The sequence below is a fragment of the Mercenaria mercenaria genome, chromosome 10 (assembly GCF_021730395.1).
Source record: "Mercenaria mercenaria strain notata chromosome 10, MADL_Memer_1, whole genome shotgun sequence".
Classification (NCBI taxonomy): Eukaryota; Metazoa; Mollusca; class Bivalvia; order Venerida; family Veneridae; genus Mercenaria; species Mercenaria mercenaria.
In genome coordinates this window covers 771,953-798,962 of record NC_069370.1, presented here as the reverse complement: position 1 = coordinate 798,962, position 27,010 = coordinate 771,953, and the positions used below count along the sequence as shown (strand labels likewise).

The window sequence follows — 27,010 nt, the reverse complement described above, 5'->3', positions numbered from 1 at the left end:
CACCAAAAAGTGATATTTCGCTCTATACTGGCCCTCTCAACCACCTTCCACCAACCTTTAATTTTATTTGCTCGGGTATGGTGGCTGTTGTTAAGAGGTTGAACCGAATAATGATTTTACTATTTGATAATTTCATGTCTTTTTCAGGAATACTTGATATTGACAGAAGCCATAATGGACAGTACTGCGTTGTACAAAATATGGAAGAAAATAAAAAACTATATAAACATATAAGGTAAAGAAATGATAGGAAAACAGTTTGCTGCCTAGATAAGGTATCTGTCTAAGCAACGAACAACGTAGACCCTGATCAAAAGGCACGTTTGTGGGCATGCTGATCTGGGTCTAAGCTGCGCTCGGAAATCCTAAAGAATCCAGGGGTTTAAGGGTTTAAATAATTATTTATGCATTGTCAATGATAGTGTGTTGTTTGAGAATTGTAACTGAGACTGGTCTGAGCAACTTCAGTGTTGTCACTTTGATCATTTCCATGAATAAATCTTTGAAACACGAGTGGTTTTCGTTTCTTTTAACTACTAGTGGTACTCGTATATGCAACAAATCATGGTAATCTCTGAATTGTGCAACGACCTCGATATTATTTTATAAAAGGAATAGAATATATACATGTATTTTATTAAAGAAGTAAACCGTAACGGTTTCTACATATATCAATACATTACAGTGCCAATGTCAGAAATAGAAAAGGTATCATATATCTTAGTAGTAGAAGGTAAACATATCCTGAGGATGTGTTTAATCGCCGCAAACAGAATATCTTATGAATATACTGTTTGATTATCCGTTTCGTACATTATTTGTCACTTCCGTTACGAACGTGTCACAGCCGAGACGCTTTGTCACAACCGTGACACTAACAAATTTATCAAATATTTACCTAAATTATGTTCTAAGAGTTAATCTTTTTGTTTTGTATTCATTGTTTGTGCCTATAAAAGTGATTCAAATTCAAAGAAATTGTCTAGTTAATTAATCTCTCTGAACAGGAGCTACATTTTGTCTTCGAACTGACTAACAATTTAAATTGAATTGATGTTTTGTAACTCCAAGACTAAAATACATTTACTTCATAGTTCATCATTAGACATCAGATATAAGGCAAAATAAATATAATCTATGAGATTTATTGCACTGAAATCGTTAATTATATCTGAGTCACGGAAATAACTCAATTAGAACGACCATGGTAAAACTAGATATAAAACCAATAGACAAAGGTTATTGTTACCTATCCAATTGTCAAATTAAGAATCAGTCATATGTTTGCTTTGAAAAAAACAACAACACAAAAAACTATATAAAAGTTACATTTTTTTATTTTCGTGTAAAGGTTTCTCCAAAATTCTCGTTTCATGTAGAACAACCCATATAATTATCAGTATATGGACAATTGTTTTGTAAAGTAATATACATGTACATGTTTTATATGCTGCTATGATATGGTGTCGCTTGAACTTTTTTCTCAAAATGTAAGGCTAAGCGGAATGTAAGGCTAAGCGTTAATTCATAACTCAGTATAACAAAAACCATGTAACACCTGATTATCACATGCTGCAGTTTCTAATTAAGTACAGGGCAGTAATTCTTGAATTGCAGTAAATCATGACTGCATCTGTTTGAAACCATCTTTCAGTTAAAACCATTTACAGATACTTTAAACTAGTGATATAAACAATTACAACTATATCCACCAGAAGTTATCATTTTAAACCGAACCGGCAATAATAACAACTTCGGTGGTTTCTTTTTAAGCATTTGCAGGGAGGTGAATGTGTGTGCATACAAACGCTCGAAGGTCCATCCGCTTAGCTCAATAGGGAGAGCGTAGATCTAGGGATTGCGGGGTCGTGAGTTCGATCCCCGGGCGGGGAGTATGTTCTCCGTGACGATTTGATCAAATGCATTGTGTCTGAAATCATTCGTCCTCCACCTCTGATTCATGTGGAGAAGTGGCAGTTACTTGCGGAGAACAGGCTTGTACTGGCACAGAATCCAGGAACCCTGGTTTGGTTAACTGCCCGCCGTTACATGACTGAAATACTGTTGAAAAACGGCATTAAACCTAAAATAAACAAACAAAACAAACGCTCTAAACAAATATAACAACTCGATGACAATCACTCTGGTTTGACAAACATTGCAATTTCTAAGTAATAACGAAAAATTATCTTATAGAGATTGTACATTCTAACTGAATTCCTTTAGTTAATACAAATACTTACATACAATATAAACAAAAGATTTACGCTGTGCCAATGATAAAAGCATAAATGATATTTTAACCGTATCAGGAGTAACCGCTTGCGAGTAAATACAATGTGATTAAACGGTACAAAGATAAAAACTCCTGAAGAAATGTACATAAACAACCCCCATACAAGTCTGCACAAAACATTTGAATGTCGTCATTCTTCTGACCTGAAAAAAAAACAACAACAAAATTTGCATGTAATATTAAACAATTTCGTTTCATAAAGCAATGACGAACTTGAAACATGGAACTTTTTGAAAACTGTTTTATTTTACCTTTGTCGGTCATTTCAACATTTATATTACTGACTTCCTTGTGAGTTTTCAGTTTTTCTGTTTTATCATATACCATCAGGCATTGCTTATGAATACAAAATGATGTCGTACACTAAAGGATATAATATATCCATCCAACCAATCATCGCTTTTTGACCAACAGTTACCCCGTACACCCAAAGGTTTACTGCTTTAAATTGTATCATCAAAAAACGGTTTTGTTTGTAGATTTCAGCCATTGCTGACACCAACATTGATAAAACATTTTGACTACTTACATGTTTGCGTGGTTTCACAGATTTTATATACTATTTGTGACTGGATTGTTTTAAAACATTCAGGATATCTTAACCTAGTATAAAAACTACATTTAAGATCTAACGTATACTACCACTTTCAAAGAATTTTAGAATGATGTAAAGTTTACATCTGAGCCGTAATTCACGAAAAACCCTCTTGCTATTACGTATTAACGGATCAAACAGACGTTTATTGACACAGACATTTATATAAACGTTTAAGTTCGAAGTATGTTATTCAACGTGTAACAGTATCTTAAAACTACAAATGTACTTTGCCTCTTACCGATGTAGTTTCGAGCCACACTTGGAGCGTTGATTTTTTTATGTACGGAAGCCATCCGGCTGGCTTACGGAAGATCGGTGGTTCTATCTTAGTGCCAGAAATGTGTCGGCGCCAGGTTAAATCCAGCAAAAAACAAAACAAAATTAACACTACTTCATTTATTTGTGAATTTATGATAATATCGTATACATGTATCTTATTTTATAGGGAAGCATCTCGTCTGGGTTTTTACTGAGTCTTTTTGAATATGAATAGAAAAAGGCAAAGAAAACTTACATGTGTTTAACCCTTCGCTCTATCTCTAGTTTTGTCACTACAATACAAAGCATTTCAAACAAATTATGTCATGCAGATATATAAACACTCCTTTTACAAAAATTCTCAGTGTGGTCAATAGCGTAAAACAAAAACATCGAATGCATTATATCTAAAAGACTTAATGTAGTAAAATAATTCCCGTATGTATGTAAATTTAGTATAAAATTTTCTTTCTTCATGCAGATTAATTCAAACTGGGTATGAAAACCATTTTCTCTGTTAAGTACATGCACAATAAAAAAAAATTATACAAAACTTCTATTGTACTAAATAAGAAACAGAGCAGTAACCATGGTAGCTGTAAACCTTTCAGTGTACCTTTTGTTTTGCGTAATTCTGCTTTTAACTGTTTTATTTCGCCTTCTTTTGTTCTCAAAGATCGATGCAAATTTGAATTTTCCTTAACCATACTCGTGTAAGTGTTGATCACCAAGGCAAGCCGATCTGAAACAAAATGTACCTCACTTGTTTTCATTCTCTGAATGTTTTATTTAAATGTGACAACGCTATATTCATTCAAAGCCTTGCTGCGGGTTTCTGGTAGATTTATTTCTGTTTAAATGCCAGTCTATGAATATACATGAATGAGAAACAAATACAAATTCGCATTACGGTTACACGTGTGAAAAAGAAAATGAATAAAACTGTGTATAGAATTACTATCGAGTTGAAAATTCGTGGTAAGTTTTTGGAATCGGTGTTGTTCGGGTTTCTTCTAGTACGTAATGCTCATAGTAATTAATCAGTAAGACGTCAATAGACGCTTGCTGTTTACGGTTGACAAAAGCGTTTGGCTTACTGCTTTGAACGTTGGATAAAAATGTAAATGAGCGCCTGATAATAAGAATTTAGTGCTACATACATTTTCTACAAAGAAAAAAAAGGTAAAATACAATATTTTCAATGCAAAACGATTTTCGTCACACTGCCATAACTGAAATTTATTATATATACTTATATTTGTGATAATGACGTCATACTTCCTCATTGGTGCAGTGGTTAGCAAGATAACGTTGAAAACCAAAGGTCGGGAGTTCGATCCTGACCTGAAGCTTCTTCTTTTTTTTTTTCATTTTTTTTTCTTTTTATTATTTATTATGGGTTTTGAAAGTATTGAAAAAAATAAAGTCATTCATGTGAAATTTAACAAGTGTTTTGTTAGTGATGTCAGGTTCCAATGTACTGTCTGTACAGTAGTCAGTATATAAAACTTTTTTTAAAAAAAGGTTTTTGGATCATAATTTACAGGCATTGAACTGTGAAAAGCACAAAATGCTCTTCTCCCCGTTCTCATATATTTCATCCACAAGCTTAAAAATCACTGACCAGAGTTTATTACTAGGAAAATCGAAGCCTTGAGATGTCTGGTGGTTGCGGGTTTTGCGAGAGTTATTTTCATTTTAAATGCCAGTCTATAAATATATCTATAAATATACATGTATAAGAAACAAATACTAATGTGCCTCATATCTAAGATAAACTCTGCTTGACCTTACATGAACAGCTGGAATTCAGTGATGTAACCATGGGCTGGAATACCTAATCATTGACAGATCTTATATAATCTAAATGGCCAGTGTGAATTGACAGAGGATGAATAAGAACTGCTTAATCATTGATAATTCATCCGCATTGTTCATGAATGGGACTACTTTATGTAGCACATGAACATCCTAAAGATGCTACATGATTGTCAGAAATACTCTTAACTTTGGTAGCGGGATAAACCCGCAACCAAAAATTATTGGCTATGAATTATCAATAAACATCAAAAAGGCTCCTACTATCATTCCTATTCTATACCAGTAGTGCTAAAAGATTAACCATAAAAATGTCATAGACTGTTAACTTAGCAGTTCAGTAAATAAAACAGGAGTTTTCGAGAATTTCGGCAAAAAAAGTGATTTTCTCTGGGTAAAATTCTCATCATTAACTTTTAACGATGGCTAGTCTTTTGGTTTTTAAACAAGCTTTGTACATGTAAATGATTTTCATTCTCCCATACCAGAGTTCTGTCATAGCAGTATTTTTGCCTTAAAGTTAGTTGGACACATTCTTCCATCTAAAAAGAACCGTAACTTTCTTTAGTTCGTATATAGCATATTTGTAGTTTTCGCATGTGAAGATTTAATCTTAACACATTCTAAGACATTCATTCAGAAATCATGAAATATCATTAGTTCTTAAAATTTTAATAGATCTTAAAGAACATAAACTTCCTAAAACGGATCCTTAATTCCAGATAATTCCAGCACCACTCCTTTAATTTTCAAGGGGCACTGGTGATTTTTCAAGGGAGCTCTGCCTTCTAGGTAGCACCTAAGTTCATATTAGATCTTATATAATCTAAATGGTCAGTACGATTGGATACAGGTTGAATAAGAACTGCTTATTCATTGATAATTCATCCGCATTGTTCACGAATGGGACTATTTTGTGTAGCACATGAACATCCTTTGGATGTGATTCGGAATCAGATAAAGATGCTATGATTTTCAGAAATACACTTTAACTTTGGTAGCGGGATAAACCCGCAACCAAAAATGTGTTAAGTAAAGTTCTTGTATCAATTTTTAATTTAGTCTACGTAGGCGATTTTTACTTCATTCTATGTTTTTTGGTTTTACTCTTGTAAAAACCAGGAAGTTAACAACAATATCAAATGTAAGATATACTCATTGGTTTAGGCCATTGCATGTAACTAGCTTAATACCTCCAATTTCCTGCTGTTTACATAGTTCACTCATAACACACTCAAGCCTAGTCTGCAGCAGCGCTTCCATCTTGTCTGTAATGTCATACCTGGATCTGTACTCCCGATCTAAATGAAATACACAATTAATTGTAGATTAGAAATATTTCAACAGAATTATTATTTTATTATTGTTCAGGGCATTAATTCAGAAGCAAAGATGATAAATGAACATTATCTCATATTTGAAAACTAAAAACATTTCTATAATAAAAAACAAATTCCATTTCAAACCCATTTACACAGAAAAATCAAATAATTGAATAGATATCCGCTTCTTTTTATTGGGATATATTATAGATGTGTCAATGTCTGTAAAGTTTTGTCTTGAAAGCAACCATTTCCAAGAATAAGGAAAGTGAAACAACTTGACCAGAATTTAAATAAGTTAAGTTCATAGGCATGTCGTCAACTTGTAAACGATCTGAACGGATTGTCAATATTAATTATTCGATTTGTTAGTGACCCTCTACGGAAATATATGTGGGGTCAGTATGATTAATGAGAGAGAGTGTGTGTGGTGTGTGGGTTGGGGGGGGGGGGGGGGGGGGGGGTGCGGTTAAAGGCGTGTTGTGTATAACGATAATTTTTACAAAAGCTTCCAACCATAAAAATGTTGCAGCTGTTGTATAGCTCTGCTCAGATTTGTCTCCGGTAATACTTCGAGTTGACTCACAGATACAGCCGTCCGCTTAAGTGTAGTAATGTCGTCTGCAACAATAAATGAAGTATTTTGAAATTAAAAGTTGTATTCATTCTGAATCCAAATGAAAGTAATGCATCGTTAAATTGAAGATCGAGGATCATTTCATTTATTCAGATTGATAGCAAATCTACGATAAAATGGTCAAATAAAATAACGACTAGATCTACATTCTGCTGGTATCAGATACAATTCTATTTTGTTTACTGTTCGTTCTTTCCTCCATAGATTTTTAGAAATTTTCTGAAAATTATCCTGAAATGTTTTTTTAATAAAATAAGATCACAAAACTCCTTGACTACCGGGTTCAGTTTCATGCTACGGTGCTAAGGAAATTGGGAAGTTTAAATACGTCTTTTTCTCGCGTTTTCCAACCAAGTTCACATTGTCTGCTTGCAGAATCTTTTATCAGCCTTTATTTTACGTTTAAGTCCTTTTCAACTGTTTCATAAATAGTTAAATACAGTTTTCCTCGGAATCCGGAGATGTTAGTTCGTGCCCGACTTCCTACAGCGCTGCATGAAGTGGGAAAGATGTCAATTTCTGACGGAGAATGCCTACTGGTTAGAAAGTATGAAAACAGGTTGTGTAAGCAGACCGCAGTGACATTATAATTAGAAGGTTGTTGAGAAACGGCGTAAACCCAACACAAACAAGTGAATGAAGAATTGCCATGCAATACAAAGTCCCCTACTGGAAGGCACCTAATTTTCTCTACTGCAGTATAGCATAATGAACTGATATCTGTCAATGGTGTATAAACAATATTGTACTATATATACAGTATGTTATAAACAAAAGACTTGGATTAGAATTTGTATATATAAAACCCTATAGTTGCTTTCATATAGCATTTTGGCCGATTATCAAAAAGGTAACAATATTTATAATAATAAAAAAAATTCCATATAAGTCCACACAAAACTCTTTACCAGGTAGAGATGGGTCAAAATACACCTAAAAACTGGATGTAACATGCATGTTGTACCACAGAAAACTGGTCTCGATTTTTCCCTATGGCCTGTAATAAGTAAGTTACAATATAAGTTATTTATAGTAACAACAAAGGGAAATAATTTAAAAAAAACCAGGAGTGCCTCATGGTGATGAACAATTGTGCCAAGTTACATCAAAATCCCTCCATGCATAAAGAAGAAATGCTTCGGACAATGTCATTCTTGAATTTGTCATTTGACCTCTAAGCGTGACCTAGACCTTAGACCTAGGGACCTGGTTCTTGCACACAACAATCTGTCTCATGATAGTGAACATTTATGCCAAGTTACATCAAAATCCCTCCATGCATGAAGAAGAAGTGTTCCAGACAAAGTCATTCTTGTATCTGACCTTTGGCATCTGTGTGTGACCTTGACCTTCGACCTAGGGACCAGGTTCGTGTACATGACATTCCCTCTCATAGTGGTGAACATTTGTGCCAAGTAATATTCAAATCCTGTTTTGCATGACAAAGTTATACACCGGACAGGAAAAATGTCCCATTAACCTCTTATCTCCAAATGTGACCTAGACCTTTAAGCTAAGGTTCTGGGTTTTGCGCAGGACACGTCGTTTCATCATGGGGATCATTTATGCCAAGTAATATTGAAATCCCTTGATGGATGTCAGAGTTCTGGACCGGACAGGAAAAAAACATATTGACCTTTGACCTCCAATTGTGACCTTGATCTTTGAGCTAGGGGGCATGGTTTTACGCATGACATGTCATTTCATCATGGGGAACATTTTTGCCAAGTAATATTAAAATACCTTCATGGATGGCAGAGTTATGGACCGGACACGAAACAGACCCTGTATATGCCATGTTAATATTTGACTGCCAAGTCTGACCTTTACCTTTAAGCTAGGGGTCTGAAAGTTGTGCATGACACATCGTCTTATTATGAGGTACATTTGTGCCAAGTAATATTAAAATCCCTTCATGGATGACAGAGTTATGGACCGGACAGGAAAAAAGCTCTGTTGACCTTTGACCTCAAATTGTGACCTTGACCTTTCAGCTAGGGGTCCGGGTTTTGCGCATGACACATTGTCATCTTCTTGGGGAACATTTGTGCCAAGCAATATTAAAATCCCTTCATGGATGACAGAGTTATGGACCGGACAGGAAAAAAGCCCTGTTGACCTTTGACCTCAAATTGTGACCTTGACCTTTCAGCTAGGGGTCCGGGTTTTGCGCATGACACGTCGTCATTTTCATGGGGAACATTTGTGCCAAGTAATATTAAAATCCCTTCATGGATGACAAAGTTATGGACCGGACACGAAATTGCGGACGGACGGAAGGACAGACGGACGGACTGACGGAAACGCGCATTCCTATAGTCCCCGAAACTGGCTTTCAACTAGTAGGGGACTAATAATGGACATCAAATGCATAAGTGCAATAATCTATTTATTTCATGTCTGACATTAACTTCATGTCGCTTTGATTATGCATATTTCGACCATCTTAAAATGGAATAATTATTGTTTGTTTGGGGTTACACGCCCGTTTTCTTCAACATTTTTTTTTGCAAGCACTAAAGTATTTCCACAGTAACTAACACTTTTCCAGTTGATAAATATTATTCTCTGATAGAGTGACCGTACCAGACACCAAACCTGTGATCGCTCCATCGACGGGCGAACGCTCCAACCAGTGTGTAATTCGTTCCGGGATGGGGGTAATTTTTGACTGTATGAATTAGACAAGGCCTATTTTTTAAGAGTCATTTGTATGTGATGTTTCAAAACTGGAGTTATTTTATAATCTGAATCTGTTAACCATGGTTTAAAATGTTCATTTAAAAAGACGAAAATTAAATTGTGGGAATGGCTTATATGCCGATCATTTGAAATAACTTGTAGCCTGGCCCATTTTTTGTTCTGTGTTAAAACGATATGCTTGTATTATTTTATGTATGAAACAAAAAGCAATCAAATATGATTACAAGTCAAATGGTTTATCGCGGTCAGAAATTTGTACAAACCGGACAGAAGTTGCGAAATTGTCATTTGTGCAGGAAAGAAGCGTTTACCATAATGTCCAGTACTAGACAGGTATAGTGACCATGTACGGACACAGCCAATTTTCTCAGAGGGGGTCCGATCCCCTGACTCCGCCCCCACCCTGGAAATTTTGAAATTTAGCACTTCATTTTTGCATTCTGGGACAGTTTTATGGACTAACCTGTTAAATTTGGGAAAATGATAAAATCAAGCTTTCTTGAAGGTAAAATTCTTAGTTTCTTTTAGATAAATAATATGAATTATGTCGGGGTCGTATGTAGCAGCAGCCGCATATACTTTACATGCAATTCTAATGTTGCCTTTCTCGGACCCCCGGTCCCCACCCCCTTCCTCTGGATCCGCGCATGGTGACATATCATCTTTCTGTTTATGCAGGTAAACTTGTGTTTGGTTAAATTTCAACAGAGCACAATTGTCTGAACAGTGTACAAACTCATTACTGTTTTTTCAGGCAAGGGTGGAAAAAAAGTGGTAGACAATGAAAGCAGTAACAGTTTTATTAAAAAAAAATAAACAATGAGACAAACATTTCCAACATCTTTGGACGGTTCAAAAATCCCATGTAAAACATACGATAAAGCCCGAAACGCGTGAAAATGTTCCGAATGTAAATCGGGTGAAGTAGGCGTTAGATTATGCGTCTAGATTGATTAAACTGGGCGAGTCTACTTACTTAGTACTTGAGGATGAAATAAAAGTGTTTTTTTAAATGTTGCTCTTAAACAAGGGTGGCGGTTGAACTACTAAAAGTACAACAACAGTTAATTCACAACAAATCGTACGGTATGTTTTATAATCAGTAGAAGCTAGTCGTATTTACGCTTATAAGACCTGTTTCACCCATAAGTAAAGAATTCACAGGTCCATCATGAAATATTTTCCCCAGCGCGCATATACTTTACCTATTCAATATGATCGCGGCCTCATCGGCCGCGATCAAAAATAAGAACATGAAGTTAGGATGTAATTGTTTGAACGCGAAAGTTCATTGTAATCACAACCCTTTCGTTTTGTTTTTGTTGTTGTTTATTTTTTTATTTTTTTTTTGCGGTTTTCTTTTGACAGTGCTTTTTTAAAACAGACTGAGCGGTGACACCGGTTCTAAATTTTTGCATAATATTCACGTTATTCAAATTTGATAAAAAATAAACATACTGATAAAAACGATGGAAGGTTTTATCTGAGTGTTAGATATGAATACGGTCAAATGCTGAAAAAATAGCCATAGCTTTACTCTAAACTTCAGTTTTTCTCTGTCAATATCAGGCACATCACACAATTTCTGGTCCAATTGAAAGACGAATCAATATTTCACCGATTTATCCTTGTTGCAAAAATCGATAATGAAAGAGCCCCCAGTTTTTCAAATCACGTTGCGTCTCGAGAATCTAGCTTAAAATAAGTCTATCCGATCAAGACTTTACCAATAATTAGACGCTTGCCGTGAAATGGACTTTTGTATTGTTCAGGGAATTTTAGCATAAGACTTCAGAACGCTATAATTCTAGTATAGCATTACAGCCTTTTTGACAAAACTTAGCTAGACCTGCCTTTATCTTTGAATGTTGCCCTCCCAGTTAATTTTCAACGGAAATACTAGTAAATTACAGTAAATTGAATTTCTAGAAATTCTATCATTAAGTCTAAATTTCAGATTCGGACGAGCATATTAATACGTCTGAGTTTTTGTAATGTTTCTGGCAAAGTGCTGAAAATGTTTTAGATGATTATTTAAGAAGATTGTAACTGAACATTTTCACAAAACGATTTATTCGTTTTTCATAGTTAATAAGATGAATAACATCTCACCAAACAGCTTTTCGACGTGACTTTGTAAAACGCTTATAGCTCCATCTTTTTCTGGCAAGATGTTTTCATGTAGATCTGTTAATTTGCCATTTAGATCATAACATATCTGTACATATTTCTGCAGCTGTTGAATCTGGTCGTTGAGATAAACGACTTCGTTCTCTTTCTCATTCAAGTGATCTAGAGTAATAAATTATAAAAAAAAGTAGAAAAAAAGGATAAACCTAGAACGCTATTTTGAAAAGGAATTATTTGGAATTGATACTACGTGAATTTTACTTTGACAATTGTCTTTTATTTTGGTTGCGTATTATGAAAGACTTGAATGCATTACTCATCATACGTCAGCGGACCTAACAGTCATTCAAAACGTGGTTAATAAAAGGCAACTTTTCAAAAATATATAGCTGCCTCAAAGCACAAAACTATATCTGGTAATAACCCAATACACACCCATACTTTGAATTATCAATTTATTCATTGCTTTCGTGGTAATGCACGCCATTACTTAACAAACAGGTTTGTTTTAAGAAGTCTACTTGTCACAGGATACTTTTAACTTACTTGACAGCTGCACTATCTGGGTGCTCAAGTTAGCAATTATATTCTCTTTTTCAGGCAGAATATTTTCCCGGTAATCATGTAGTTGTCTGTCTTGATCACAGCACCTTTGCGCATACACCTGAAGATGTTCTACTTCATCTTTGAGACGGCTAACTTCTAGTTTCGCTTCGTAAAGTTCATCTATAATAGGGTAAATTTTAAGTAAATTAATACGTTTACAAATCAGGCCCGTGTGCAGGATTTGTTTGCTGGGGGGGGGGGCCCAACCTGGGGTGGGTTCGGGAGGGGTATCCCCTCCCGATTGCGAAAATTTTTAATATGGCACATGAATAGATGCATTTTCCTGCTACCCGAAAGACCTTTAAGGATGCATGAATGTATCATATAGTGCATATTTTCTGACCTGGCGGAGATATTTATAGAAAGGTCATAAATGGGCCATTCTGTCATTTAGTTTAGGGTTATCGGCTACATCGTTAGATTTGGTTTCATTCCGTACGAATAAATCCGATATGCACAAGTTACCTATTGTTTTTAATGGTAAAGTCTGTACTAAAAATATCTTCGCCAGGTCAGAAAATATGCACTATATATTCAAGGAAAAGTCTACTTTTTAATCATTTCATCAAGCCTTTTCAGTGTATGTATGATTGTACAGTCACGGTGTATGGACTTACTTTTCTGTATGATACCCAGTTGAAAAAAATATTGAAGTTTTAAGATGATTATTAAGTAGACTAGCTCCTAGACTATGATATATATTTTTTTCTTTTCATATAGTGAACTGAGCCAGTCTATATACTATGTCCAATATTACAATTTTAACATCAGTCCTCTTAGAAAATCTCTAGAATAGACTGGCTTTTGTCTCTATGAACATAAAAATGAAAAAAAATCATAGAAATATCGTAATTATCAGTCTAGTGGCTAGTCTAATTATTAAGGGTATCCTATTTGCAAAATGGCCAAATGTTTTTAGATTTCCAACAAAACAAACGAAGTATTATGACAATTACTATTTACATCATAGATTTCAAATGACAACGAACTCTTAACTGTACCAGAGATCTATAAAAATAAATAGATGTGTATTTTATACTTCTTTGACTGTACAAACTATAACATCACAGCACATATTAAATGATATTTTTATGTATAAAACCCCTCATAAGTAACGAGTTTTAGATGTGTTTTGTAAGATTTACTGAGAAACTACTTTTAAAACTATGGGAGTTTTTAAGTAAGGTTATTAGACCCAAAAGAGTAAAATTGATACAGTAGTTTCAAATTCATAATTGTTGTAAAATAAAAAGATAGGAAAAATATCTATCAGTTTAATAAATTTGGGGAATGTGCCTTAATGTAAAAACAAAATACAACCATCATAATGTTTCAATTTTCAGATTCATTTTAAGATTTACTTATCAAAACCAACAATGTTCTGATCATTTTATAAAACTTCCAAAGAGTAAAAAAACATAATAGTTTCTCCACTACCCAATCAAGTACCGATCAAGCGATCAATGAAGCATGCACAGATCTGTAAACTTTTACCTGTGACATGCCTGGGGCTAATTTCCACTACCGGACACGGTTTTATGGCTCTTTAGCCTGTGTATCGCTGTCAAATCAAGCCAGTTGTGCGGGTGTATAAACTTGTTAATTGAGGGGCCCATAGTAATAAAAATCGTAACTAGCCAGCCAGCTGGGGGGGCCCAGGCCCCCTGGCCCCCCACCTGGACACGTGCCTGTCAAATATATGGTTGTTTTATCTATCAACTTGCATTTAAAGGAGTTCATCACAATATTTTGTGCGCAGCTCAATCGCGCAGCAAGCGATATCCACTGTAAAGTTCAGAATTCGCCACCGAAAGTGCATAATTGTCGGATATGCAGCGCACTCGCGCAAAATATATCGTATGTACTGACAATATAGGTCGTGCATCCATATTTTACCTTTAAAAGTGATGGTGTTTTATTGGAGGAGTAGTTGTAGGAAGTGCTCGAATCGAATACATTGTGGACAGCCAATTTGAAAGTAAACTATTTCGTCCAGTAATGATGCAACCGACTCAAGTCAAATAAAATTCCAGAAAATCTTAACGTAGATATATCTCCTTCAAGATCAAATGTGACTTCCTAAAAATGTTGTTATACTTTTTGTGCCCCATCCCGCATTTCACGTAGTAAGACCAGAGTTATGGCCCTTGATAGTCAAATTGTACATAAAGGGTCTAAACATTTGTGTCGCATGTACCTCAAAATTATATGCGCCAAGAGTCATGAAACCACACAAGAATTAAATTCAGCATGCAAAGTTGTGCACCAGTGCTTTTATTTGAGGTTTCACTCAATAAAAACAGATTTATGTCCCTTGACGTGGTCAAATATAAACATAAATGGGATGTGAAAGCTTTGTGTAGAAAGTATCTCAAAAAGTATTTGACCTAGAGGCATGCAGCCTTAAAGGAGCATTATTCCGCATGTGAGTAAGAATACTGGTTAAGGAACTGATAATAAAATTGTGCAATTTGTTTTGTAAGAAAAAAAAATGTTCATAATTTTTAGGTGGGTGGGGTAATGAAAAAAATACTTTTGTGGGTTGAGTGAATATTTCTTAATTTTTCTTGAAAACAAGCACGGGTTGATATAATTTTTTTGATTTAAATTTTTTTGTCTTAGTTCTAGCTTACATATTATAAAATTTGGAAAAATTCTGTCCGCTAGATTTTTCATATCATTAAGAAATACTTCGTGTTTTTCTCAGTTTCAGATACTTTCGACATTTGTCAAGAGTAATTTTTCTGAGCTAATATATCTATATGTTGACATTTTATGTATAGTTATAGTTGTGTTATTAATTCGGATGCATAAACAGTAACATCAGAGTGAAACTTCGAATAAATAATTGTTTGCAGTAGTTTTATTATGACATGTATGTACTGTTTCTTCAGACAAAAATACCGATTTGGTGTTCTTAATAAACTTTGAATATTGAAAAAAGAAGCACGGGTACCTATTATTTTTATTTTTTATTTTAACTTGTCATACATCAATCTATAAATATGCAAAGTTACAAAAAATTCTGTCCGCTAGGAATAATTGTGAAAAACATCTTTAATAAAGTAAACAAAAGGTTTGTTTTAAACATATTTTATTTCCCAATATGTACATTTCAAATGATTATTTACATACATAAATTCTGGATTGGACTGGAAGCCAGTAGGCTTATTGAAGTCCTCTCCATATATATAATCAATTTACACAAAATCCTGGCGTTATTGAACTTATAAAAAGGAAATGCTCTCTTATATTGTATAAAAGTATATTAATCAAAATCAAAATATAATGTAGATTCTAGATATTAAGTAAAAAGAAATCAGAGAGTAAATGGACATGAAGATGAAGACAGGCGACAGGGTTGTTAGTTTTGTACAATGGTGAATTATCTAAGGAAGCGTTTCGATTTCTTTATATATATCTGTGTACCTCAGAGAAGATAGTGGTATTGTCTTCGCACGAGAGAGACTGGCCACCACAAAGGAGAACATTTAAAGATACCCGGCAATAACTAGAAACTGTCTCAAGGAGACTTATTCGTAGGTCACTGTACCTTTCACAGTGAAGGAAGTAATGATTAGCGCTTTCAGCGTAGCCACAAAATTTAATACAATTTGGAGAGTCAATCATGTTCTTTGAATAAAGATCTTGCGAAAGTGAACTACAGTTGGTACGTAACCTAGTATGTAAAACCTGAATTTCTCGACTCCCATAATAATATTTAGGAACATATACAATATTCGAGTTGAGGTGATGTTTAAAACTAGATAGTGATTCAGTTTCCCGAGTAGGTCGTGGCAATTCATTGAAAAGACGTACAGCTGAAGGAAAAATTAGTTTTGATAAAGTGCTGTGCGTGCACGTGGAACTTCTATGTCGTCTGCGTTGCGGAGGCTGTAATTAGACCTATCTTCTACAGAGGCGGAACTAAATATGACAAGTATTCAGGCGTAAGACCTTGTTTCATTTTATAAAAAAGAATTAAAAAATTTGCAAGTGTATTTATTAACTTTTATGTTTCTCCTGTGACACAGAAACCAAACCATTATGACTTTCAATGTATGGAATGTATTCAATAGGTAGCATTGTGTTTACTATGTAACGGTTAGCGTTTTACCCAATTATTTTGTGAGTTTTTTCTGTACAGTTTTTACCTCACCTGTCACGTAGTGACAGGGTGAGCTTCGTCCGTCCACAATTTTTTGTCTGCACGATAGTGGTTTCATTTATGATTTTATTTTAACCAAACTTGCACACAACTTGTATCACCACAAGATCTTGGTTCCTTTCTTGAACTGGCCAGATCCCACTATGGGTTCTAGAGTTATGGCCCCTGAAAGGGCCAAAATTAGCTATTTTGACCTTGTCTGCACAATAGCAACTTTATTTATGATTTGATTTTTACCAAATTTGCACACAATTTGTATCACCATAAGATCTCAATTCCTTTCTTGAACTTGCCAGATTCCATTATGGGTTCCAGAGTTATGGCCCCTGAAAGGGCCAAAATTATCTACTTTGACCTTGTCTGCACAATAGCAGCTTCATTTTTTATTTGAATTTAATCAAACTTGCACAAAACTTGTGTTACCATAAGATCTCGGTTCTTTTCTTGAACCAGCCAGATCCTATAATGTGTTTCAGAGTTATGGCCTCTGAAAGGGCCAAAATTAGCTATTTTGACCTTGTCTGCACAATAGCAACTTTATTTATGATTTGATTTTTACCAAATTTGCACACAATTTGTATCACCACAAGATCTCAGTTCCTTTCTTGAACTTGCCAGATTCCATTATGGGTTCCAGAGTTATGGCCCCTGAAAGGGCCAAAATTATCTATTTTGACCTTGTCTGCACAATAGCAGCTTCATTTTTTATTTTAATTAATTTAATCAAACTTGCACAGAAACTTGTGACACCATAAGATCTTGGTTCCTTTCTTGAATTGGCCAGATCCCATAATGGGTTCCAGAGTTATGGCCCCTGAAAGGGCCAAAATTATCTATTTTGACTTTGTCTGCACAATAGCAGCTTCATTTATGATTTTATTTTAACCAAACTTGCACACAACTTGTATCACCATAAGATCTCGATTCCTTTTTATATGCCCTCGTATTATGTTATCGCCTCTGTGTCCGTCTGTCTGTCTGTCTGTCTGTTGGTTAGCAATTTCCCTGCCGCTCTGTAACTCTTGAACCCCTTGAAGGATTTCAAAGAAACCTGACATAAATGTTCACCTCATCCAAACGATGTGCAGAGCGCATGTTTTGGATGGCTCACTTCAAGGTCAAGGTCACATTTAGGGGTCAAAGGTCATATGGCTTTGTTTTGTGTGTATATTGCTCTGCATTTGCGTTGCATTGCAGTGCTCTTGTTTTTATTTGGCAGATCCTTCTTTTGTTCACTTACAATATTTTTTTTAATTACTTCCCTTTTATGTTACTATAAATAGCTTTTTTATAATTGGCCGTAGGGAAAAACCGAGACCACTTTCCTGTGGTACAACATGGATAGTACCTCCAGTTTATAAGTGTATTTTGACGTATCTATACCTTTAAGAAAATTTCAACTATATTTTCTCATGATTCTTTTGATTGATCTTGATTATGAGTTTTTGATCTTCTTGTCCTTAAATTCAGTGATGACAGGTGAGCAATATATGGCCATTATGGCCCTCTTGTTTTGCTTTGGTTTTGTTTGTTTTAGAGTACCACCACTGCAGCTCAATTTATATAGCCAATTTCCAGCTTTTGACACAGGAGGAAGGCCCAAGCTGCACATCCGGGCTTTGTTTCAGGTATAGGCGGGCAACTGGCTAAAACCATCGACCTTCCGTAAGCCACCTCGATGAAGAATTATTCACTCAAAACCAGGTTTGTAATCCACATCAGTGAGTGACATGTGATTCGAAGTAAGAGACATTAATTACTCGGCCACAGAGCTTCACTTAACGGAACACTTACCGAAAGTGTCTCGTGGAGAACTTGGAAAAGCTAATCAGAGACGCTATAAAGCATGGGCAATCTGATTTTAAATATGTTGCAAAATACACGGTGGGGAAACCACGTGACTAACTCGGATAACGTGCACGCAAAAGTGCTAAAAAAAGGCCCGCTTCAGGTATGTTCTTTTCACTATAACTTTTTTGATCCGCAATTGTTTTAAACGAGATAACGTGCAGAAACCCCGCAATAAAAAGCTCTTTCAGCGGATATATGTAACTTGATGAAACTCCCTCCCCTTTTTACGTAATCCTTGCCCAACCGATTCGAAAGATGCAAAATATTTTGGTAACGAACACGTCTGTTCACAAGTTACGCACCTAGCACAGATTCTGCAGAGAATTTTCGCTAGAATTTAGGTTTAAAATAAAGCTTGTCATTGTCCAAAGTCCTGTACCAAATATTTAACCTGACTATTCAGGAATATTAAAGATATCATAAGACAAAGGGTGCGGTAACGTACACGTTGCGGTTCAGGTGGTGACGTACACGTCATTTTTCCCCAGAGGGTAACGTACACGTCGATATTGTTAAAAAAGATGCAGATGCTGGGAATAGGCTGTTTTTCTTTCGGTAGGTTAGAATATACAGAAATGCTACAGTGAAAATGAATAGCAGTTGGAATTTTATGGTCTAAACGTGTATGTTATTTTGACAAGTAGACATTGTTAGCAGTTGCCATTTTAAATGTCAACTTTTTTCTCCAAATATCAAAAGTTAATTAGGTTTCTGGGAATAAACCATGTAGTTCTGTCTGTCAGTAGGGTTCAAATCTTCTTGATGACCCGTTGAACTGTAAACATTTTTATATTGTTAAAAAGATGCTGGAATTAGTATAAATTCTAAACGATAACTCGAACGATAGCATGTTTGATAACCATGATTTTTCTTCATTAAAACGTTACAATACAGAAAATCTTTTTGTTTAATATGACAGCATGCACTTTATTTGTATCATTGACAAACTTTTTGAGTTCTATCATGCATGGGACCGTAACAATCCACCAATAATATAAATACGTTGTCGTTTAAATTATGGGCGGGAGTAATAATTATGTTATTCTTTCTGTAGGTTAGTGACAATTTGTTGGTCAGCTAGTTATTCATTTAGACCTCCTTACTGAAACAACATATCAGTATTGACCTACATTTTGCATATCTAAGGACTATAGCCATTCCATGATTGATTAAGTTATAAATGCTGACATATTCTGATAATATAGATCTATATAAATGCGTCAATTACATCCAAAGCTTTAAAATAACAGCCTCGGTTAAGTTTAGGTTGTTCATTCACAAAATCAAATACCTTATATATTTTGATAATTATTTCATTATTATATGATTTATTGTACATGTATAAGCATTAACGAGATTATAATTAACTATTAAAGTAAACTAAGCTTTACTGGATTGCGATTTTACATTTGCCGTTTTAAAATTAGAAAATGTCGCAAAAAATGTGAGTTAAGGTGTTAATTTGTTACTTCACACAATGATTGAACACAGTGAGAGGATGTGCAGTATCAAAGAACCATAACTCTAGGCGGTCCCATTTTTCAATTATCTCCCCTTATCTTTATAAAAAAAAAGACTTGTCCAGAGCCTAAGTCAAAAACTATTTGAAGAATTGACTTGGTACTTTACACATTGACAGAGGAAGTGCAGTGCAGTGTGATGGTCACATTTTTAAATAATCTCCCCTTATCGTTATATAGAAAGCTTGTCTGAAGCCCAAGCCAAAACTATTTAAAGGATTGACTTGATACTTTGCACATAAATAGAGGTCCAGTGAAAGGAAGTACAGTGTCAAAGAACCATAACTCTAACTGACCTTATTTTTGAATAACCTCCCTTTATGTATGAAAAAACAATGTCAAAACCACATAAAGGAGTGTCTTACTTCAGCTGACCCCATTTTTGAATAACCTCCCTTTATGCATGAAAAGGAAAAGCAAGAAGCTTGACTGAAGCCCAAACCAAAAACTATATGAAGGATTGATTTGATACTTTGCACATTAATACAGGTCAAAGAAAGGAAGTGCAGTGATAAGGAATCATAACTCTTACTAACTCCATTTTTAATTACCTCCCTGTATGTATAAGAAACTTGTCTGGAATCCAAGTAAAAACAATATAAAGGATTGACTGGATACTTTGCACATTAATAGAGGTCATTCTTCTTCTCTTATGTATACTACTCTAACATTCGTCCACAGCAGGCGACATGTACGATCTTGTTATTCATATTGAAGCGCAATAATTTTTGGACAATAAATTTACACTGCTACTATAGATCTATATATAGATACAAAGATCTATTATACTGACTTTTATTTGACAAGATATACAAAATATAAACATGTCAAAAAGAAAAGTAACAAGTTTTTTTTTCTGTTGTTATTTTTAGACAATGGGTCGTCCAAAAAGTTTTTCCCACAACAGGTGTAGGTTCACGCTCCATTATGTCTCTTCTCGTGCGCCCTTTAAATTACTTTTTCTCCGAAAAGACATTCCGCACTCCTGGCACATATATTCATTCTCCGTGCTATAAATAGATATTAGTTTTACTGCTGTTACTCTCGGTGCAACAATGATACCTTTATGCCTATTTAATACTTCTTTTTGTTTGTCTTTGATTTACGTCCTCTTTCAAAAGTCAGAATCATATGGTGCGGACAACTAAACTAAACTACCGTTACTGGAAAGAACAAGTACTAGGCTTCCATCCCCCGTAAGCAACTGTCAACTTTTTCACTCAAAGATACATGGTCGGTTGCGCAAATGATGGATTTAGAGCAAAATAATTTCAAAATTTTATCATTTTACCTATTTATGTACAGATATACAAGAGCAGTAAACGTGTAATTATTTCCAAGCTAGGATGAGGACCGAGTCGACGCTACTCATTTTCACTGTAGCATTTTTGTATATACTAACCTACCGAAATAAAAGCAGTCTTCTCCCAGCATCTGCATCTTTTTTAACAATATCAAAATGTACACAGTTCAGTCATTTAAAGACAAAGATGTTCTACATGCATGATAAATAGTCTTTGGCGTGTACGTTACCCTCTGGGGAAAAATGACGTGTACGTCACCTCCTGAAAAACCGCAACGTGTACGTTACCGCACCCTTTGTCTTACGATATCTTTAATATTCCTGAATAGTCAGGTTAAATGTTTGGTACAGGACTTTGGACAATGACAAGCTTTATTTTAAACCTAAATTCCAGCGAAAATTCTCTGCAGAATCTGTGCTTGGTGCGTAACTTGTGAACAGACGTGTTCGTTACCAAAATATTTTGCATCTTTCGAATCGGTTGGGCAAGGATTACGTAAAAACGGGAGAGAGTTTCATCAAGTTACATATATCCGCTGAAAGAGCTTTTTATTGCGGGGTTAATGCACGTTATCTCGTTTAAAACAATTGCGGATCAAAAAAGTTATAGTGAAAAAACATACCTGAAGCGGGCCTATTTTTAGCACTTTTGCGTGCACGTTATCCGAGTTAGTCACGTGGTTTCCCCACCGTGAAAATAGCCATTTATAAGACGCTCCATAACAGAAAGAAATTACCGTCTAACTTTTGGTTTTGGCCGCTCTTATTGTCTATCTCTTCTTGTAACTTCTGCATCTGATGCGTAAATTCCAGTTCATTTTCTAGATAAAAGTAATATACGGAATATGAATTTCTTGTTACATTTTGAATAACATAACTTTACTGTCCAAGACGGTGAGTATGGTAAGCTATAATAACATAACAACTCCAGATTTTAATTTCAGCAATTAACAAGAGTTTCTGAAGACTTTGTATGATATAATTAAGATATTTGTCTTTATTCAGGTCGTGAGTTTAAAAACAATGGCTACCGTTTGAGACCAGGATCTGAACGTGGTCATAAGTCTGCAAATCATCCCAGCGGGACGTGCCAGTAATTGGCACATCAAGACTTCCTGACAAATATTCCTGTGCAATTGCATTGAAATCGAGACAGAAGTGTTGGAGATGAAGCACGCACAGACTTTATGCATAGTAATAAAAGGGTCATAACTCAGTGAAAAAATCATTCATGCGTTAAGCCGGTAACATATATGCAACTAGGAACTGATCATTCCCACGAATTTTCATTCGAATCCCACATATAGTAAAGGACAAACTTTGTTCTAAAATACCTTTAGATTACATTTCAGGGATCATACCTTTACGACACGCACAACAACATTTCAACCTAATGAACTAATCACTCCTGGGAAGTTTCATTGCCATACGACCATGGTTTTTTTTAGTAGAAACGCTAACAAGCTAATGCAGCAGGTCGGATGGACGGACGGACAGACAGACAAAACAACTCTTCACAAGAAATAGGCAGCATATTAAGCTATACCGGGTAAGGACGTCATTCCAAAATCCTCTCTGATCATGGTACACAATAACGATATCCACTTACCTCTCCCTTTCTTCAGCTGATTTCGCAATTGTACGATTAATCTTTCTCTTTCTGGCAAAACATTTTCTTTTACCTCGTGTAGTTCTTGTTGATATTCAACACATTGTTTAAGATTTATATCAACTTTTTGTTGAAGTAAACTGTTCTTCTTCCGTATTTTGTTCAGTTCGTCTGCAATACGAATGAGTATAATATGAATGGTCTTCAATTTGAGAAATTCAAAAACTTGTTTTTCATTTTCCTTTGGAAACCAAGAATACACAAGAATTTTATAAGCAGAAAATAACTATTGTCGAGACTACACATAGATCTATATATTAAATTCAATTTATTTCACCTGCAATCAAACTACCATTACATGTGATTTTTGTTAATGATTATCCAGCTACAGTTGTACATGACCGTTTACCTACCAGTAAGCTTTTGATTCTGTTCAGTCTTTTCCTTAAAATGTTTAGCAAGTTGCAAATATCTTTCTTCATGTTTCTGCTGATTTGTATCTTGTACTTCAGCAACATTGACAACGTCAGCGCTAGATTCGAACTCTCTGATGCTGGACCGCCCCCTCTCACTGCTTTTTGCTACGTTGGCCTTGTTCCTAGATGTGTCCCGCAGATGAGGACCAGCAATGTCAGATTCTTTCCACGCATTTGTCTCGTCTTTAGAACGTTCTGATGTATGTTCTGTATACTCTGCCTTTGGGGTATTGATTCCTAGGGAACTATCTCGAGTGTCTGTATCAAGATAATTCCACGTAGTCAATCCATCGCTATATTTTGATATAACAGCGCTACCGTGTGGCATACCCACCCTCCCATGTTGCCTGTTGTAAGCATTGTCCACATATGTATTAGTGTTTATTCCACACACGGTGTTTTTGGAAATCACGGCACTGCCGACAGGTAAACCAACACGTCCGTGCCGTCTATTGTAAGCATTATCAACATACTTTCTCGGCATTTTCAGTTTCAGAGTTTGCCAGTTTCACTGAAAAGTAGTTACTAGTGTAATGAAAAAGAATAATACTGGTCTCAGAAGTTGGTTTTCTTGGAACATGCACTGGAACATTAGGTATTCTCTTAAATCAAAATGACGTTACCTAAGTGTTATCATGTTACTGTCCAAAATACCTGAACGTTTGCATATAACAGAATATTTGAAAATTTGAATAATCAATATACTAGTATGTAGTTTATGTAAACTTAAAATCAACACGTTTATATGTATTAATAGTACTATGCATAAGGTTTAAAAAGTACACACTTGTTACATGTATCCGTGACGATTTGATTAAAGACATTGTGACCTAGTTTTTTGTTACAGTACATCTGATAAATTCGAAAAAATGAGGGGTTTGTTGCACCAAAGAGGTAACCACAAAATATGATTATAGATGTAAAGGAAATTTTACAGGCTATCTGGATATCAGCATTAAAATACTGAATTAGGAGCAGATTTGTTTTCACTTGGCTGGTGCAATAGGGTAAAATCGTGTATTTTACTTTGCATGATAAATTGCGATTCTTTTCGATGGCATGATTTACAATAAACACTTCCATGACAATAGTAAAGCTAGATAAAATTTACGTTAGGAACGGTTGTCTGCGCATGCCCGGAAGTAATTATCTAATGTCGCGTACGGCAAAAATTCGCAAATTATTGTATGTTCGCATGCATTTAATGTAAAATATGTATAATATACCGACTAAATGTTAAGGTAAATATCACCATGGTTACAAAATATATACATTTAAAGTACATTTAGTTCAAATTGCTTCAATCCGACATATACTGGAGTCTGTAATTTATACCAGCGCTCCAACTCTGCATTGAGCCACAGCTGTTTCTAATCCCGTACCGTACCCATACCGTACATCCGTATTCGTAAACTACAGGTTTTGTTCGGAGAAAGGAGGAAACTTCCATCGTTCTATGACATCAAAATGCTTCAGAAACACCCTAAAATCCGCTTAATATTAAAACATCTGCCGTTTGATAATTTGTTAATATCTCTAAGTTATTTGTTCAAACACTGAAATAGTATTTCGTACCAACCTGCGTTGTATAAATGCCCGCCACACCCCACCTCGTTGTAATTTGATTTAAGCGAAGTCTAATATGGTGACCTATCAATTTTCTTTTTGTTTTAGATTAGGTAGACAGTACCAAAGGTATGTGCAGAGTTTGATTAAATTCTATTATGTGAAACAAAATAAAATAGCAGAAGTACCAACTTGAAATTGACAAAAATATGCAAAAATAGCCCTTGGGTCTGCTGAACAAGTATTCCTTTCTTTACAAAATCATTTTCTTTTGATTTCTCTGAGCATGTTTCAAATAGATATATTGTTTTCCGTTATAAAAATGCTTAGATATCAAATTTATGCTGATTATTGTACTTTACTGAAATATATTTTAGGATTATAGAAATTTTGAAAAATGTTAAAAACAGCACCATATCTAGGGGCAAATTAAATTGAAACAAAGCTGGTGACCTAGTATTTTTATTTCATTTTTCAATACATCATAACATGATCTTTTAATACAAAAAATTCATCAACTCTATTATTGAGAAAAAAAAAATACGAAACTGTAGCGAGCATCCTTAACTCGTATTATTTCAAGAAAATGCTTCGTACAGTATTTTAAAGTAAATATTTAGTTTCCAAATTTTACAGGTTTTTAAAAAAATATTATTAATGTTTTGTGTGCAAAGTCAAATCGCAGTAGCCATTGGATACATTGGATTGAAACTTCAAGCAAAGCTTCGTGGTCATCAAAGCTACTGAAATAACCAATTAAGATAACTCTTTGATGGGTTTGATAACAAATTATTGCCTTTTTTTCAGCAAAGAAACTTTGGTTAAAGTTTTGCATGCAAGTAACAGTCAAGCTGTACCTAAATAACAAGTCTGTGTATTGGATGGCAACTTAGCACAAGACTTCCTAATCACAAAACCAACTGAATTTAAGATGTTTCGGTATGTGTGATGTGTTTAATATTTTCATAGATAAAAACACCTTTCACTTTGAAAGTACGACATTTATATTTTAATTGAGTACTTTAATGTTCTGGCCACTTACAAAATATATTTTCAGGGTACGCTTCAGCACAATGTATTGCAGCAGCATTTGCTGATTCAAACGACGTTAGCAGTAGAAGAATTCTAAATTTTAATGTATTACGTCGTAACATAACCCATACATTAAATCTTAACTTCACGAATGCACTAAAACACATATCTTGCTAGTAACCAATACATGCAAAAAAAGGAAATATTTAAGTGTCTGGCGTAGTTAATAAATTTTAAAGTATTTCCGTCAGTTTTATGATACATATCCTTTATCTACTCACATACTTGTCATTAAAAGATTATAAAATAATACAACATACTTGAATTAGCAGTAAAAAAAGAAATAAGGTAACGTCTTTATTTTGTTTCCTGGAGAAAATGTCAACTTATATAGTTATTAATGCTTTACTGAAACAATACGTTGTCCCTTCACTTCTCTCTTGTTTGGTTCTTAACATAGATCAAGTTCAAAACACGACTCTCCAGATCGCATGTAACAGCACATTATTGAACCTACTTCTTTCGTTTAATATCTTGGTGCGACTTTGAATCAAAACTTATCTTTTGACACTATGGCTCGTTTTGATTTACAAAAAAAGCTAAATGCTAGCTTAAAGTACGTTTACAGTAAGAAAGCTATCCTTACTCAGTACACTAAGAAACTTCTTGTCATGTCCCTGATTCAATGTCGTTTTGACTATGTCTGCCTAATATGGTACAGTGATATGCCTCAGTTGTTAATATTACATGATTTGTTCTTGATCTTGACGGAAGGTCGCATATTATTGGACCAGACCACTTTCGTTCTGTTAACCGGTTGCCATTTAAGAAACCTGTAGACCAGATTGCTTTGTCAAGTATTAAAGGTGAAGAATGGGTTAGCTCCTGACTATATGGGAGAACATTTGGCCCCCTAGAGCAATGTCCATCAATACAGAACAAGGTTAAGTCATAAGGGTGCTTTTGCTTTCCCAAAAGTTAAAGGATTTCTTTCAAAGTCTTTCTGCTATATCCTTAGGACACTGGGCACATTTTCATGCAATCTCTTTTTGACAACACAGAAAATGACGTCACTCGACCTCCAGCTATTTCCGGAAGTTAAGAAAATGAAAGTAGA

The 27,010-nt window shown here is 34.9% G+C and overlaps 1 protein-coding gene across 1 annotated transcript in view; it reads right to left on the bottom strand.

The window, feature by feature from the left end:
• Nucleotides 1-1,319: 1,319 nt before the first annotated feature.
• LOC123559949 (uncharacterized) overlaps nt 1,320-27,010 on the bottom strand; it is a 139,481-nt gene continuing 113,790 nt past the window's right edge. The window contains exons 32-42 of the mRNA XM_053516650.1: nt 26,641-26,656; nt 23,233-23,767; nt 22,820-22,990; nt 21,948-22,031; nt 12,309-12,488; nt 11,745-11,924; nt 6,809-6,913; nt 6,164-6,271; nt 3,769-3,894; nt 3,409-3,445; nt 1,320-2,439 (exon numbers count right to left, since the gene is read on the bottom strand). Coding sequence (XP_053372625.1) covers nt 2,427-2,439; nt 3,409-3,445; nt 3,769-3,894; nt 6,164-6,271; nt 6,809-6,913; nt 11,745-11,924; nt 12,309-12,488; nt 21,948-22,031; nt 22,820-22,990; nt 23,233-23,767; nt 26,641-26,656 — 1,555 coding nt within the window. The 3' untranslated portion in view covers nt 1,320-2,426. The remainder of the gene's footprint in view (nt 2,440-3,408; nt 3,446-3,768; nt 3,895-6,163; nt 6,272-6,808; nt 6,914-11,744; nt 11,925-12,308; nt 12,489-21,947; nt 22,032-22,819; nt 22,991-23,232; nt 23,768-26,640; nt 26,657-27,010) is intronic.